Source organism: Camelus dromedarius, chromosome 31, assembly GCF_036321535.1.
Source record: "Camelus dromedarius isolate mCamDro1 chromosome 31, mCamDro1.pat, whole genome shotgun sequence".
Lineage (NCBI taxonomy): Eukaryota > Metazoa > Chordata > Mammalia > Artiodactyla > Camelidae > Camelus > Camelus dromedarius.
Window position 1 is genome coordinate 3,336,879 of NC_087466.1, and position 15,077 is coordinate 3,351,955.

At 44.4% G+C, this 15,077-nt stretch overlaps 1 protein-coding gene across 2 annotated transcripts in view; it reads right to left on the minus strand.

Annotated features, from left to right (window-relative positions):
- SPECC1L (sperm antigen with calponin homology and coiled-coil domains 1 like) overlaps nt 1-15,077 on the minus strand; it is a 112,620-nt gene that overhangs the window by 84,586 nt on the left and 12,957 nt on the right. For both annotated transcript variants that reach the window (XM_031442310.2, XM_031442311.2), the window contains exon 2: nt 1,931-2,120. In XM_031442310.2, coding sequence (XP_031298170.1) covers nt 1,931-2,083 — 153 coding nt within the window. In that variant the 5' untranslated portion in view covers nt 2,084-2,120. The remainder of the gene's footprint in view (nt 1-1,930; nt 2,121-15,077) is intronic.

The window sequence follows — 15,077 nt, forward strand, 5'->3', positions numbered from 1 at the left end:
GTTTGTGGGGTCTCCAAGCCCTTTTGATTTTTTCCAATTTTTCTATCATTTTTTATTATTTTCTTCTTTCCTTCTTACCGTCTTACTCCAATTTCTATTCAGTGATTTTTTTCCTTCTCCTTCGTAAGTAAAAGCAATCGCTCCAGCCCAGGCAAAGTGTTCCCAAAGAGCTTCCCCTCTTCTACGACCCTCCCCACTCCACGCACACACACAGAGGGTTACTTAAACAAATCAGTCAACACAGCAGAGCCAAAGCCGTGGACAGCTGGCACACACTGGCCACAGCAGGGACACAGTTCTGCCTGACAATGAAGTACTCACTGCTCAAGACCAAACTGCCATCAGCTCGGGATCCAGGCCCCAGAAGACCTGACACGCTGCTCAGCACGTGCTTCACAGTGAACCTCTAAGACACCGCCTGCCAGCAAGGAGGAGGCAGCAAAAGGCAGGCGGCAGTGCACGTCCCAGGCCAGCACTCCGGCACGTTCCTCGCGCCCCGTAAGTCACAGGATGCCCCGGCACAGGGGCACTCCACTTGGGAGACAGCCCCAGCCACTGAGTCACCAGCGAGGGCAGAGAGAGAGGCAGCACTGCCACCAAGGAAACCGTCAGGCTGCTGACTGAGACTACAGGAAGCAGGCCAAGGTCCACTCCCAGCACCGTCCTCCAGGCCACAGGATGACACCCAGCAGCTCACCCTTGCTGGAGCAAGGAGAAACTCTGGTGGCATCCCCAAGCCCATGGAGCAAGTCTGGGTTCAGTTTCGACAACCCTGGAACAGAAAAACCAGCATTTCCTGCTAGATCTTTCCACACATACAAGGAAGTCCCTCATCAGCTGCTCCTGTGAGGTGCTTCTTAAATGATTAAGCCTCAATCTGTCAAAGCCCTTCCTGGACACGAGGCTTCTAAACAGATCACATTTCAGGGAGTGCTGGTTTCCCCCATCAGACTAGCAGAAACCCTCTCCAGGTTTTCTCCATAGAGTCAGAGTTTTGACTCAAGATACCAAACCCCAAAACAAACAAGCAAAGAACAAATAAATGAACTCTGGACTGAGAAAGATTGGAAGAAGATTGTGTGGATCTCTGTTCAGTGACTCTAAGACCTGACCAGCAGAAAAATGGCCCAGGACACCTCAACACAGACACTGAGAACACCGTTGAAAGAGTATTACTTTCAGGAGTCACCCTTGAGCTGGGAAGCTTCTAGAGCCAGCCCTAAAACTGCTACTACCTGCCACTTACAAAGCTCGTGCTGTGTGCCAGGCCACAGGCCATCCACTGTCACGTACCCTCATTTCATCCTGACCACGGCCCCAGAAGCCTGCACACACCGAGCCCAGGCCTGCCTGCTCCAGAAGCCCGTGATCTAACACATCACTACCCTCTACAAACTACTCAGCCAGCCTCCAAAGGAAAGAATGTAAAGAAAAGTAGTCATGCTCTAACTAAAGCAATACCACCCAATTTTAACTGGGATTAACACTGTGTCAGCTGTCAGAGAGTGCCAGTTTACAGTAACAGTGTAAGGGGCTGGGGTAGGAATAAAAACCCCTTTTGGGGGTCTCAGGGATGTCACAGCAGGCCATCCTTTAAGACCGAGCGCACACGCTCTGCTCACTAAGCCTTCCTGGGCCTGGAACAAGGTTCTCCCACTTGAAGTGGCTTGCGCGGCCCTCCTGCCCTCTCATCGCCTGACTTTCCGCTTGTGTCTTAGTTGTTCGTCATGTGACCCGTTTGCATCCTTTACACCGCCAGCTCCTTGAAGGCAGGAGCTGCCCCAACACACCGACTGAGAACAGCACACCGCGAGCTTTCTGCAAGGGCACCAGCAGAGGGTGATCCTAGACACGGTTTACTTAATGACTCAAACAGCCTCCTAAGACTCTGTCCTCAGACCCACCCCGCGCTCAGTCAGCCCGTGAATACCTTTGACAAGGACGCTGCGGCGCCGGGCTTCCCGACCTTGCCTCCTGCAGGTGCTGGGCAGCTGTTCTCGGGTTTCGTTTTGTCCGCGGCTTGCGTTCTGCTTACCCCAGACACCTTAGGCGCTGAGCCGACACTCCTGCTTGTCTTCTTCATTCTGGGCTGCCTCTTCGTGATGCATTTACAAGCAAATCTGCGGAGAAAGATGGCGTTATACCGAGAACAACACTGTAAGAAAGCGCTTCAGAAGTTTGTTTCTGAAGGATTTTACCAAGTGATAAATAAAACTGAAAGCTAGATGTCGTGACAGAAAAGAAAGCCTGAAAAATCTGTAGGCTTGTTAATCAGAATGCACCCTGTTTTCAAGGCTTCCTTCTTGAATGTTACTAATTTGAAATTATTTTGTGCATTCCAGTCAGTAAAAAGAATATTCTAGATCTCTAGTGGAACTGGCTAACACACTGTACATTATCTGTGGCATTTAAGGAAGCAATCGTCATCCCGGCACTTGAGAATCAGCCATTTTGCAGGCCTTTTAGGACGATCATATCTCCCAAATTATACGGCACAGTCTCAATTTCAAATATTTCTTGTGATATCCCCACAGAAGCCAGCAGAATATCCCAGAAACTCCAACATTCAGGGCCTAAATCTGTCTCCCAGTGTATCTCTTGTATCAAGAGGCAGCAGCAAAATTCCTTGTAAGAACATAAGCCTCAAGTCTGGGTTCAGAAAGTAAGGGCATCCTATATAGCTGTAAGGAGCAGACAGCAAACCTCCCGCCTGAGTGAGCAGGCTCAGTTTCACAGCTTAAAGGACTTGGAGTAACACAGGCAGCACACAAAGCTTCATCCAGGAAAACCCTTAAGCGGACCTTTATTGGCTGAGCTAGAAAAGCAGTCTCTGTAGTAGTATCATGTTTGGAAAGACACCCTGGCCCAGGTGTACAACTACCAAAACTCAAAGCCTATCGTGAATCTAAGGAAGTTTACGTACAAGGATGCTGAGAAACTACGTTGAGCACAAAACAGAGGCTGATCTACTTTATGAAGATTTCTACACACTGATAAAAATAAAGAGAAACGTCACAGAACAACCTTTCGGGAAAGAAAAGGCTCATTCCAATAGCCTCAGTGAACATTTTGCCTAGACTATGCTCGAACGCACCAGATTTATCTTGCCTGACGTAACACAAACTGTACCAACTGGTTTGGTGGCAGGAACAGTGAGACAGGGCCAAGGGGGCTCCGCTCCACCCTCACCATGATAAGGCCTTGGAGCAAAAGGAACACTGTTATTATTAATACCAACCGAAACAGCGAAACCTCGGAGTCTGCCCTCCAGCCTTCCCCCTACTCCCGGGTCAGCCCCTACAAAGAGTGCTATATTCGGGAATGATCAAGTCGCCTATCCACTCACTTGCTCGTAACCCCCTTGCCTTCTACTCTCCTGTCCCATTTGTGTGATCAGCCCTGAGCAAGTGCTCCTCTGGTTCAGCCCCGCCATCTGTTTCCTACAGTTTCCCAGAAGACACTGAAAAATGACCAGGAGACAGGCAAGCAGCATCCACAACATGCACAATACAGTTAAAAATAAAGATCCTAAGAAACTTCCCTTCAACGTCCCATTTTCTCTTTGTATCTACCCTCTATTTTCAACGTCTCCCATCTTGTAAATGGCTCCCCAAAGTTGCTTTCTTCTCCAAACTGCAGGTCTGCGCTCTTCTCCACACTCCTCAAACCCTTGACCATTCTCTGCCTACTCCTCCAGCTGCTGTCAAATTAACTTCTTCTCGGCTAGCACTATCCAACAGAAGTTACTGCAGTGATGCAAATGTATCCATCTGTGCTGTCCAAAATACAGTAACCACTAGCCATTACAGGCTAGTGAGCACTTGAAATGCAGCTAGTGTGACTGAGGAACTGAATTTTTAGTTTTATTTAATTTTAATCTATTTAAATTCAAAGGTACATGGTAGCTACCATACTGGACATCATAACAGACTGTCCCTTTCCTGCTGCTGTCTCTGTCCCAGAGTTAAAACCTAGTGAACTACCATGTCCCATCCACTAGGATGGCTATAATCAAAAAGACAGATGGTAACTAATGTTGGCGAGGATGAGCAGTAACTGGAGCCCCCGCATGCAGCTGGCAGGAATGCAGAATGCTGCAGTTACTTTGGAAAACAGTCAGGCAGTTCCTCAGATGGCTAAACACAGAGTCACCATACCACCCAGCAATCCCACTCCTGGATATTTGCCCAAGAGAAAGGAAAACACTGGCCACACAAAAACTTACGGAAAAATGTCCGTCCATAGGAGTATTACTCATAACAGCCAAAAAATGAAAACAACACAAACAACCTCAAAAAATTCTACCCATTAAACCAGGACAGAATTCTCTGTTAGCATTTAAATATATATTTTTCACTTATGAGCATGTATTTCTTATTGGATACACATTATCATATGTTTTCCACATATAAAATAACTTCTTGTTTCAATTCCAAATGTCCATCTATTGATGATGGATAAACAAAATGTGGTATATCCATCCAATGGACTTTTACTTGGGCACACCTGGTACAACACAAATGAACCTTGAAAACACTGTACCAGATAAAGGAAACCAGACCCAAATTGTCCAGAAAAGACAAATCCAGAGACAGTACATAAGAGGTTGCCAAGGGGTAGGAGACATGGATACAGGTTTCTCTTTGGGATGAAACACTGTAAAATTAGATTGTGATATACAGTATTGATGTAACATAACCCTGTGAATATACAAAAAAAAAAAACCCACTGAATTACACATTTGAAATAGGTAAACTGTGTGGCATATGAATTATTTCTGAATAAAGCTGTTATTTAAAAAAACAACCTAATGACAACGTGAAACCAGAACTTCTGGAAGGTAGATCCCAACACTGTAAATTACCTGATAAGAAAAAGAGCAGAACTATGGTTGTGCAGATTTGGGAGCAGAGGAGAGGCAGAGAAGCTTTAAAGGTGCTGAGACGCATCTGGTCCAGGAGACCGGCAGCTCGCAATCTCGCGGGATCTCTTAGACCAATGGTTCTCACCACATTGGACCCAAACCTCCTTTCTCTAACAAATATGTAAATATACCTTTACTACTGAAATGAAATCCAAAGATAACCTATTTATTATATACATTATTTCTAAAATTATCTACATAATTTGTCAACTATAATATAAAAAATAATTTAAAATAAATACGAATTTCAATACGTAAATGTTCGAGCAATACTATACTAGGAATAAAACAGTCAGAAAATCCACACCTCTAAGTTGAATTACTGTGAATTTGACAGTTACAAACAGTCTTGACTTGGGCACACAGGACTAGCAACTTAGACACCATGCTATATACATGCACGCCCTCAGTAACGTGATTTTCTAAAAGGGTGAACCACGCTTGGTGTGACAGCTAATTTTGTATGTCAGCTTGACTGAGCCCAGGGTGTCCAGACACTTGATCAAACACTACTCTGGCTGTGAAGGTATTTCTGAATGAGACTAATACCTGAATTCTCAGGCTGAGTAGGCTGTTCTCCCTAATGTGGGTGGGCCTCATCTGATCAAATGAAGACCTGAGTAGAACAAGAAGGCTGAGTGCCTGGAACCCCTCCTGACTGACTTCTGGAGCTGGGGTGTTGGTCTTCTCCCGCCTTTGGACTCCCGCTGAAAAACTGGCTCTTCTCGGGTGTAGAGCCTGCCAACCTCAAGGCTGGAACTTATGTCACTCGCTCTCCGGGGTCTCCAGCTGGCCGACTGCAGGTCTTGGGACTCCTCAGCCTCTGTAATCATATGAGCCAACTCCATATAATAATAAATCTCTTTCTAGATGCGTGTGCATGTGTGTACACTCATGTGTGCATGCACGTGTGTGTGTGTGTGTAGGTGTAAATATATCCCACTGGTTCCGTCTCTCTGGAGACCCTAATATACTTCATAAAGCTGAGAACAAACAACTTCCCCTCAACACCTACAGTAACTGCACTCCTGAAAAATCCCATATATACCAAAAACACACTTAAAAATGCTTTCTTTGTGTAAAAAGAGTAAGAATCTAGGTTCAGTTATGAACAGGCTTTTTTTTTTTCTATCCACATAACTTACTCAGCAAAATGTTCCAAAGTTGTGCAGATCACAGGGTAAGTTTCCACTTTACAGAATGGTCACTTCATTGAGTCTAGAATTCCAGGGCCCCCACCTATTAAATGCCAAGAGCACTGAGACAAACAAAAAAAAGCTTGTATGATTTTCTAAAATGACCCCTTTTAAGGGCAAGGATCCTCAAAAACAGATTATAATTCACCAGTAGACCTTGGCCCCAGCCTGGGCCCAGGGAGACTGCAGAGTGGAGGGTGAGGAACGCACGGTTCACAGCAGCTCCAAGGTCTGAGAGCTGGAGAAAGGGGTGTGATGGGAGTCACCACCATGCCCTCCCCGACCTCACACGAGGGTGTCATGTCAGCACCCAACACCACCTCTAGTCCAGCAAAATCAAGGTGTGGAGGGAAATAAAAAGTAGCCCTCCTCACAAAAGCAGGATGGACACTTTCTGTCTATATTTGCTAAGAATGATCTCAGCTACAATAATCCATGAAGTGTGCCACATGTATTTCTTAAATAATATTTCTTAAAAACGTCAAAATATACGCGCTGCTCCCCCAACAGGGTAAGACCCTGAGAGCCCTGAGCCCCTCCCATAGGGCAGGCACCCTGGCCCAGCTGCACCGCCCCCAGCACAGCTCACTGTGTCCCCACACGTGGGCGCCTGGGATGCAAGCAACTCTCTTGTTAGGCAAGGGCAGAGACACAAGTGCTGTCATTTATAGACAAAAGCCTGCGTTCAGTGAGAAGGCTGCAGTCTGGGTGGCCAGACCTCTCACCAGGACGTCCCAGGGCAGGACTTACAGCTCCGGGAGCCCTGCCTAAAGCTAATTACACAGCCACAGCCACACAGGAAGCTTGAGTTCCCTTCACATCCATGAGGACATCACATAAGGAAGACAACCGAGGCCCATCTCTCACCTTCCACATATGGCAGATAAGACGCTATTTAAAAATCAAACCACAGACTCTTAAAAATGGAAAGTGTTTTGGAGGCCGTTTACAGGAAATTCCACATGCAGCATCACCGACAGAAAATGGAGGATACTAACCACTGAAAAGTTAGGAAGCAAGTCATTATTCACGCAACAGTCACTGAACACTTATTCTGTGCCACAGCAAGCCAAATCCATTCTCTGGGAAGCTGGTCAGACGAGGCATCAACACACGGACGCACTGAGCTGATTAACGCAAAACCACCATCTTTCCAGGGGCTCAGAGCCTAGTGGAAGAGTGAGGTACATCAGGGAACAGGTCCCCGCCCTTTACAAATCCTACTGAGAACACAAGATAAGCACACACACAAGGTGCAGGGGGAGAGAAGGCCCCGTCCCTGGTTCTGCCTTAGGGGGGTGGGGTGGGAGATACCCCTCAGAGGTGAGAGAAAGCACCGGCCACCTGAAGACCTCGAAGGTGGGGAAGGGCCGGCTCTGACACAGAGCACAGGGGATGAAAGGCAGTGCCACCCTGACCAGACCTGCCGTTCCTAAAGACGAACTCAATGCCTGGCGGAGGAGGGACAGAAGGGCACCGAGAGGAGGGACGGGGAGAGGGGATGGAATGGCATCTCCTTCCCTGTAACTCCTTTCCTCTGACCTGAACCTGAGCTCCACACTCAAAAGAATCCTCAGCCCTCAGCTCTCCCGGGATCTGAGGATGACCCAAAGTCTGTGCTGCCCCCATGTAAGTCCCTGGACTCTCCAGCCTCCCCTCCAGGTCTGCACACCTGCATCCATGTGCACAGACACCAGACAGACCTGGTCTGCGAGCACACAGTCCAGCTGACCGTTACTTTTGCATCAAGACACTGAGCTTCTCTTAATCTAAGAAAAAACCCTGCTTTGCCAGGAACTAGCAGAGACTCATACTGACTTCACGGTCACCTCATACTTCAAAGTCTTTCACACAAACTGTTGCTAAGCCGCTTTTCTTTTTTCTGTTAACATTTTATTATGAAAAATTTCAAACACACAGAAATGTTGATGAAACTGTAGTAAACACCCCACTTTTCTTCTCTTCATAGCTGTGTAATTTATATTCTGAAAAAAAAAATTACACCTGTAGCTCTTAAAATTGTCATTTGGTACAGATTCAGCTCAAGCCTCTGGGATATTTTTAAACTCTGACTTCGACTTGAAACCGATTAGTCCTCCCTCTAAGAAGCACTGCCTTCAATCTAAGTCACTTGTCCAACCAGGATCCTCACCTACAATAAAAGAAGGCTGGATTCTAAGGAATTTCAAAGGTACCTCCTGACCCCCAAATCCTTCTGACTTAATACAAGTCACACAGCTGATGGCAATGTTGCAGGTATAGAACAAAGCAATGAGAAGGCTCTGGGATGCATCACCAGACCCCCTCCCTGGTCTCGGGACAGCAGCAGAGTCCTGAATTTCAAGTCAGGAGAGCTGGGTTCACACTCCAGCTTTGCCACAAGAGCTGTGACCTCTGGCAAATCACTTCACCACTCTGTATTTTTGCAACTGTTTCCTCTCCTATAAATAGGAGTTGATAAAATCTAACTTACAGCGTTCTTATACAAAATAACATGTAAAGACCAAGAAAAAGAACAAAAATCCAGACATACTCATTCCAGAAGTTACTTCACCAGGGCTCAAAGATCAGAAAAATGGGGCAATCATCTAAGATCAGGGATGGTAATACCCTTCAGTGATTCAGAAACTCCATCCTCCCCAACCACGCACCCATGAAAAACATACCAACCAGGATTCAGAAATAATGCCAAAAGGACCTTAAGAATTTATCTTAACTGTTACTATATCGCATCAAGAATCCACCTTGAGCAGAGGAGACCGTAGAGTATCCTGGAAAGCACGGGGGGCTCTAAGGCCATTCCTCCCCGAGAAGCACCTCCAGCCCTGGCTCAATGTGGAACAAGAGCCCTTGCTGACAACTGCAGGAGGTGGTCCCCAATCCCCTCTCCTGCAGTCACATCAGGATCCTGACGGGTTCCCCACTTCTTCCTTTGAACTCCTCTATGCATGTCCTACTCACTTCCCAGTAGAACCTGTTTTTGCCTCTGTTACACAAAATGTATTGCTATTTAAAACTATTTAAACGTAGCTTATTTAATTGATAATTTTAAAATCCATTGTGCTTATTTAAAAAACCAGTATTGGGACACTGCCCCATCATGTCTGATCAAATCTGTATCCCTGGGCAAGCTACTTAACCTCTCTGAAATCTCAGTTTCCTCATACGTAAAATGGGCTGGTAATAGTACTATTTATCTTATAAGGATGTAGAGAGGATTAAATAAAATAATGAACCTAAAGTGCTTAGCAGGGTGGCAGCCCACAGGAAGGATGGATACATGGGAGCTACCGTAATTTATAAGAACACACTGCATGCCCCAAGTATGACTAATTCCTTATTAAAATAAAAGGAGCAACTCAAAAAATACTCTGTAAGAGAAACCCTTTATAAAGAATGACAAAAGATTGTTTTCACTCACCACGTCATCAGATTATACACTGTGGCACACAGATGTCAACAAACAACACTTGCTCCTGGTCCTTTCCCACTGAAAATTACACAGCAGGAAACACTGAAAATATATGGCAGGGAGTTCACGGAACGGTAATCAGGAGACCCAGGCTGCGGTGGGGGGCCTGGCACACCTGCATTACCTTGGGCAAGTCGTGCTGACTCTGAGCTGTTTAAAGGGAGGAGGATGCACTAGGCTGTTTCAGAAATCCAAATGTCCTATTTCATGACTTACACCCTCAGAAACAGGAATCAAAACTTTTTTTTAAAAAACGAAACTGCTTATTAGGTATGTTTTTTATGCCCATCAATATTTCACTAGAATTCCAAAAAAGGTTTCAACCCAAGCAGTCTAAATCCATTTACCTCTCTTATTTCACAAGCTCCATTTTCAAAATGCAAAGATCATACTAAAACTGTAAATTAAGAAGGGACTTAAAACACTGAGAAGGAATCACACTCTCAAAGGAAAACTGAAATTTAGCAAACTAAATTGGAGTCCCTAAGTAAATGCTGCTAAATGAATCAAAACCACAACCAATGTGATAAAACCATAAGTACTACATAACCAAACAAAAATGCTGAAAAGAAATTCAATGAGAAATGTTTTGATTAAATAAATCATAATGCAATAGACTTCCTATACCAAATTCCTCAACATATACGTGTTTTTAACCTTATTGTGAATTGTAACACACCACCAGAAAGTGCACTTAAATGCATATATTTTAAAGACAGACTGGAAGGAGGACTCCACCAAAAAAGCCAAGGCTTACTCAGAGGAAAAACCTGAGCCATGTCAGGTCAAACAGTGCACAAGTGCATATGGATGTGTATTCAAGGTGCATGAGACACAGACTGGAACGTGGCAGGGGGAGATGACTTCGGGCATGTGATGCTCGTACAAAAGTCCATTATTGCTCAAAATACTTCAGTGCTTACTAAGGAGGTTACTATTTTTAAATGCTTATTTTTATTATAACATGTATTCTCTCATTTTTAAGACATTTTATTTCATGTCTAAACTTAGGGTGCGATTATCAACTAATGTGCACATTTAATATGGTAGTTCTACCTGCTTCCAGAAACCAAGGATGCACACTATGACACTCAGGAAAGATGGCCTTCAGACAGACCTCTCCTCCCCGTCCCCCTCCAGTCCCAAGTGTGCACTCCCCTTCCAGCACCCTCAGGGCCACAGAGGAAGGAAAAGGAAAAAGCAGCTCCTCTGGGATTTCCACCCCATTGCCCTCACAGCTACCTCCTGGCCACACTGGGTGAAAGGAGCCTGGGGGCGAATCTACACCAGAAAGTGCCTGAGAGGACGCCAGAAGGATGCAGTGGCGAGCAGGGCTGACAGCTCCAAGGGGAAGGACAGAACGAAGTCAGACCTCACTGGACCAGGACTGAGTAGGAGACAAAGGATGTAGGATGGTTCCAAAATGTGGCTCTGTGAAGGGCAGGGGGTCAGGGTACTGAGGAGGTGAGACACTTTGCTGGTGCCACTACTGTTGTTTAAACACCAGAGCAAGCCGCCTGGAGATGCTGGCAGCCAGCATTGGCACACCTGATTCTTACAACTGCCCTGCGTGCCCGGAGAGGAGGAAGAAACTGAGGTTAGAGAGGTAAGTAGCTTGCCCAAAGTCGGAGCTCCTTCCACTAAACCACAGCAACTGATACACAGGATACTAGAAAAAAGGAGTTAATTATCAGCAACACAAATCCAAAAGCACTAATAACCGAAAACTTCCCCGTCTTGGGAAAGGAAACAGCCACCCAAGTCCAGGAAGTGCAGAGAGTTCCACACAGGATCAACCCAAAGAGGAACACACTAAGGCACAGAGCAATAAAATTAACAAAAATTAAAGAGAAGGAGAAAATATTAAAATCAGCAAGAGAAAAGCAACAAATAACATACAAGGGAACTCCCCATAAGGTTATCAGCTGATTTTTCAGCAGAAACTCTACAGGCCAGAAGGGAGTGGCACGATATATTTAAAGTGATGAAAGGGAAAAACTTACAACCAAGAATATTCTATCCAGCAAGGCTCCTGTTCAGACTTGATGAAGAAATCAAAAGCTTCACAGATTAAAAAATTTAAAAGAATTCAGCACAACCAAACTAGCTTTACAACAAATGTTAAAGGAACTTCTAGTCATCAAACCGTAAGAAAAGAGAACAAAAAGAAGAAAGAAAAAAAAAAAAAAAAGAACTACAAAAGATTGCTTTGGCAGTTTGGGGTCTTTTAGAGTTCCATATAAATTTTGGCACTGTTTGTTCTAGTTCTATGAAAAATGTCATGAGTATTTTGACTGGGGTTCCATTGGATCTGTAGATTGTTTTGGGTAGTACAGCCATTTTGACAATGTTGATTCTTCCAGTCCAAGAGCACAAGAAATCTTTCCATTTCTTTGTCTCATCTTCAAATTCCTTCATCAATGTTTTACGATTTTCAGAGTATAGGTAACCTCTTTGGTTAAGTTTATTTCTAGGTATTTAGTTGTTTTCAATGCAATGGAAATGTTTATGCCAGTTGTGAAGAAAAAAAAGTGAATGAAGGGTTGCAAATGGCAAAATACCCTTCTTTATAGGTGAGTTGTATTCCATTACATATATATGCTACACCTTCTTTATCCATTCATCTATTAATGTGCACTTAGGATGCTTCCATATCTTGGCAATTATAAATAATGTTGCTGTTAAAATCAGGGGTATGTATCTTTTTGAGTTAATGTTTTTGTTTTTCTCTGGATACATGCCCAGGAGTGGAGTTGCCGGGCCACATGGTGGTTATATTTTTGGGTTTTTGAGAAGCCTCCATATAGTTTTCCACAGTGGCTGCACCAATATGCATTCCCACAACAGTGTACAAGGGTTCCCTTTTCTTCACATCCTTGCCAACATTTGTTATTTGTTTTCTGATGATGGCCATTCTGACAGGTGTGAGATGATGTCTTGTGATTTTGATTTGCATTTCCCTGATATTGGTGATGTTGAGCAGCTTTTCATGTTCCTGCTGGCCATCTACATTTCCTCTTTTGGAAAAATGTCTGTTCAGTTCTTCTGCCCGTATTTTAAATGTGTTGGCTGGTTGTTTGTTCATCTTTTAATTGAAGTACAGCTGATTTAAAATGTTGTATTAGTTTCTGGTGTTCAGCATGGATGGACTTGGAGGTCATTATGCTAAGTGAAATAAGTCAGACAGAGAAAGACAAATATTGTAAGGTATCACTTACATGTGGAATCTAAAAAAAATACAACAAACTAGTGAATATAACAGGAAAGAAACAGACTCACAGATGTAGAGAAGAAACTAATGGTTACTAGTGGAGAGAGGGAAGGGGGAGGGGCAAGATGCAGGTGGAGGATTAAGAGGTACAAACTATCAGGTATAAAATAAGCTACAAGGACGTGCTGCACAGCATGGGGAATACAGCCAGTATTTTATAATAACTATAAATGGAGAATAACGTTTAAAAATTGTGAATTACTATTTGTATACCTGTAACATAATATTGTACATCAACTATACTTCAATTTAAAAAATAAACTATAAAATAAATGCATTTTAAAAAAGCGCTATTCTATTTCCATTTGTTTTGGCCACAGAAAAACCCACTCACACAAATAACTTATGATTTCTCCCTATTACTCCCTGAGCTTTAACACAAGGAAATATTTAGAAACAATTAGAAGCTCCCTGGATTGTTCAAACTTAGAATCATAAGTCTTCTTCTTCTTACTGCTCTCCAAAGAATAATAACAAAAAACCCTAATCTTATACCAAGACCTCTTCAGATCCATTTCTGGAGATCCTCTCTCTTTTTAATACAAACTGCTAAAAGGCCGTTAAACTACTGATGATACTTAACATTCCAGACAAGTGACAAGGCTAGAAAAGGACAGCCTAAAAGAATTTCTGGCTACAGCATACAAATGATTTTTCCAGATTTAGTCCAAAACAAATTGGTTTCCAAAGTTCAAACTCCCAGAATGCAAGAAATTTTGAGTCACCTCTCCCTGCTCAGCCAAGGTTTTTGAATATTTACAAAAAGAAAATGTTTATTCAGGACCTTTCAAACCATGGCTTTACACTCAATTTTGGTCAGGCAGTTAGAAGCTTCCACAATACTGTATTCATAAGATTAACTGTCTGCCACAGTTTTAATTGAAAAATCAATTCGATACATTTGCACATTTATAACAAACTGACCTGAAATACACAATGAGACATCTTCTTTTATTTCACTCATCATTCAAATGTAACAATGGATTAAATCCTTCAAAAATAAGCTAAAAATTTTAGATTTGAGAAATGTTTTGCCAATGGCACAAAAAAGTCATTCTAAACTAAACAAGTTAAAATAGATTAGAATCTGAATTCAGTTTAATAAAAATGAAATTTTTTTTTCAGTAAGCATTTCACGGATTAGGTCAAATGAAAAATAAAAAATACTATAGAGTTCTTTTTTCTTCTATCCACTGAGTCTAAGGTAGCAGTCTCAACAGTGTGCAATTCTGCCCCCAAAGGAGCATTTGGCACTGTCACTAGACATTTTTGGGTGTCACAACTGGAGGAGAGGCCAGGGATGCTATGAAATATCCTACAATGCACAGGACAGCCCCACAACAAAGAACTGTCAAATACCAACAGTGTCAGGCCTGAAGAACCTTGACCTAAAAAGACTGGTTTAAACCTGGGAGGAAAGGGGGATGTTCGTCTTTCGGGGGCACACCATAAACAGGGTCTTGTTTGCATACATTCTGAGGAGTGGAGAAAGCCAGCTCAACAGAACTGGCTGAGAGCGCAGGGAACGTGGACAACACAGGGCCTGTCAGTCCCTTGATCTCCACTTCCTGGGAAAGGATCAGAGCACAGAGAAGGGCCCTCTGATGTCCCAAAATGAAATGTGAGGAGTCACAGGGACTCTCTGCTAACCTGCATCTCTTTCTGCAGTTCCTAGCCAGCTGCCTGGCAGATAGACAACCCCAAGTGGACGGTGAAAATGCACTGTTCTCCAGTTCCTCTGAAACCTCACTGGTAAGAGGGACAGCAGGGAACTCAAATCTGAGGGCCCACTGCAGGCTGGGAGGTGTGTTGTGGATTCCACACACGTCATCCCCGTCTCAGGCGGTGGGGATGACTACCAGGGCCGCTGCAGAAGGGACCGCCTGAGCCTCCCACAGCCAGCATTCTGCGGAGGCCTGGCTCCAGATGCCCCGCGGGCCCACCACAGCGGGTGACTGCCCAGGTGGGCTTCCTCAGTCTCAGGGGTGGCCTGACAGTGAGACACGGAACCAGGGTGGAGACGCGCCCCGGGACCCGAAGGCAGGCCTGGGCTTACAGCATTCCCTCCTCTCTGTGTCCACCCCCAGCCCTGCTCCAGTCCCTTGGGTGTCAGGGGAGAAGCACAGCATGGACCCACAGCCTCACAGTGCGTCTCCTGCCTCAGTAACGCCTGACTGCTGGCCTAAGACCCAACGCTCTGGTCGCCCCCAAACA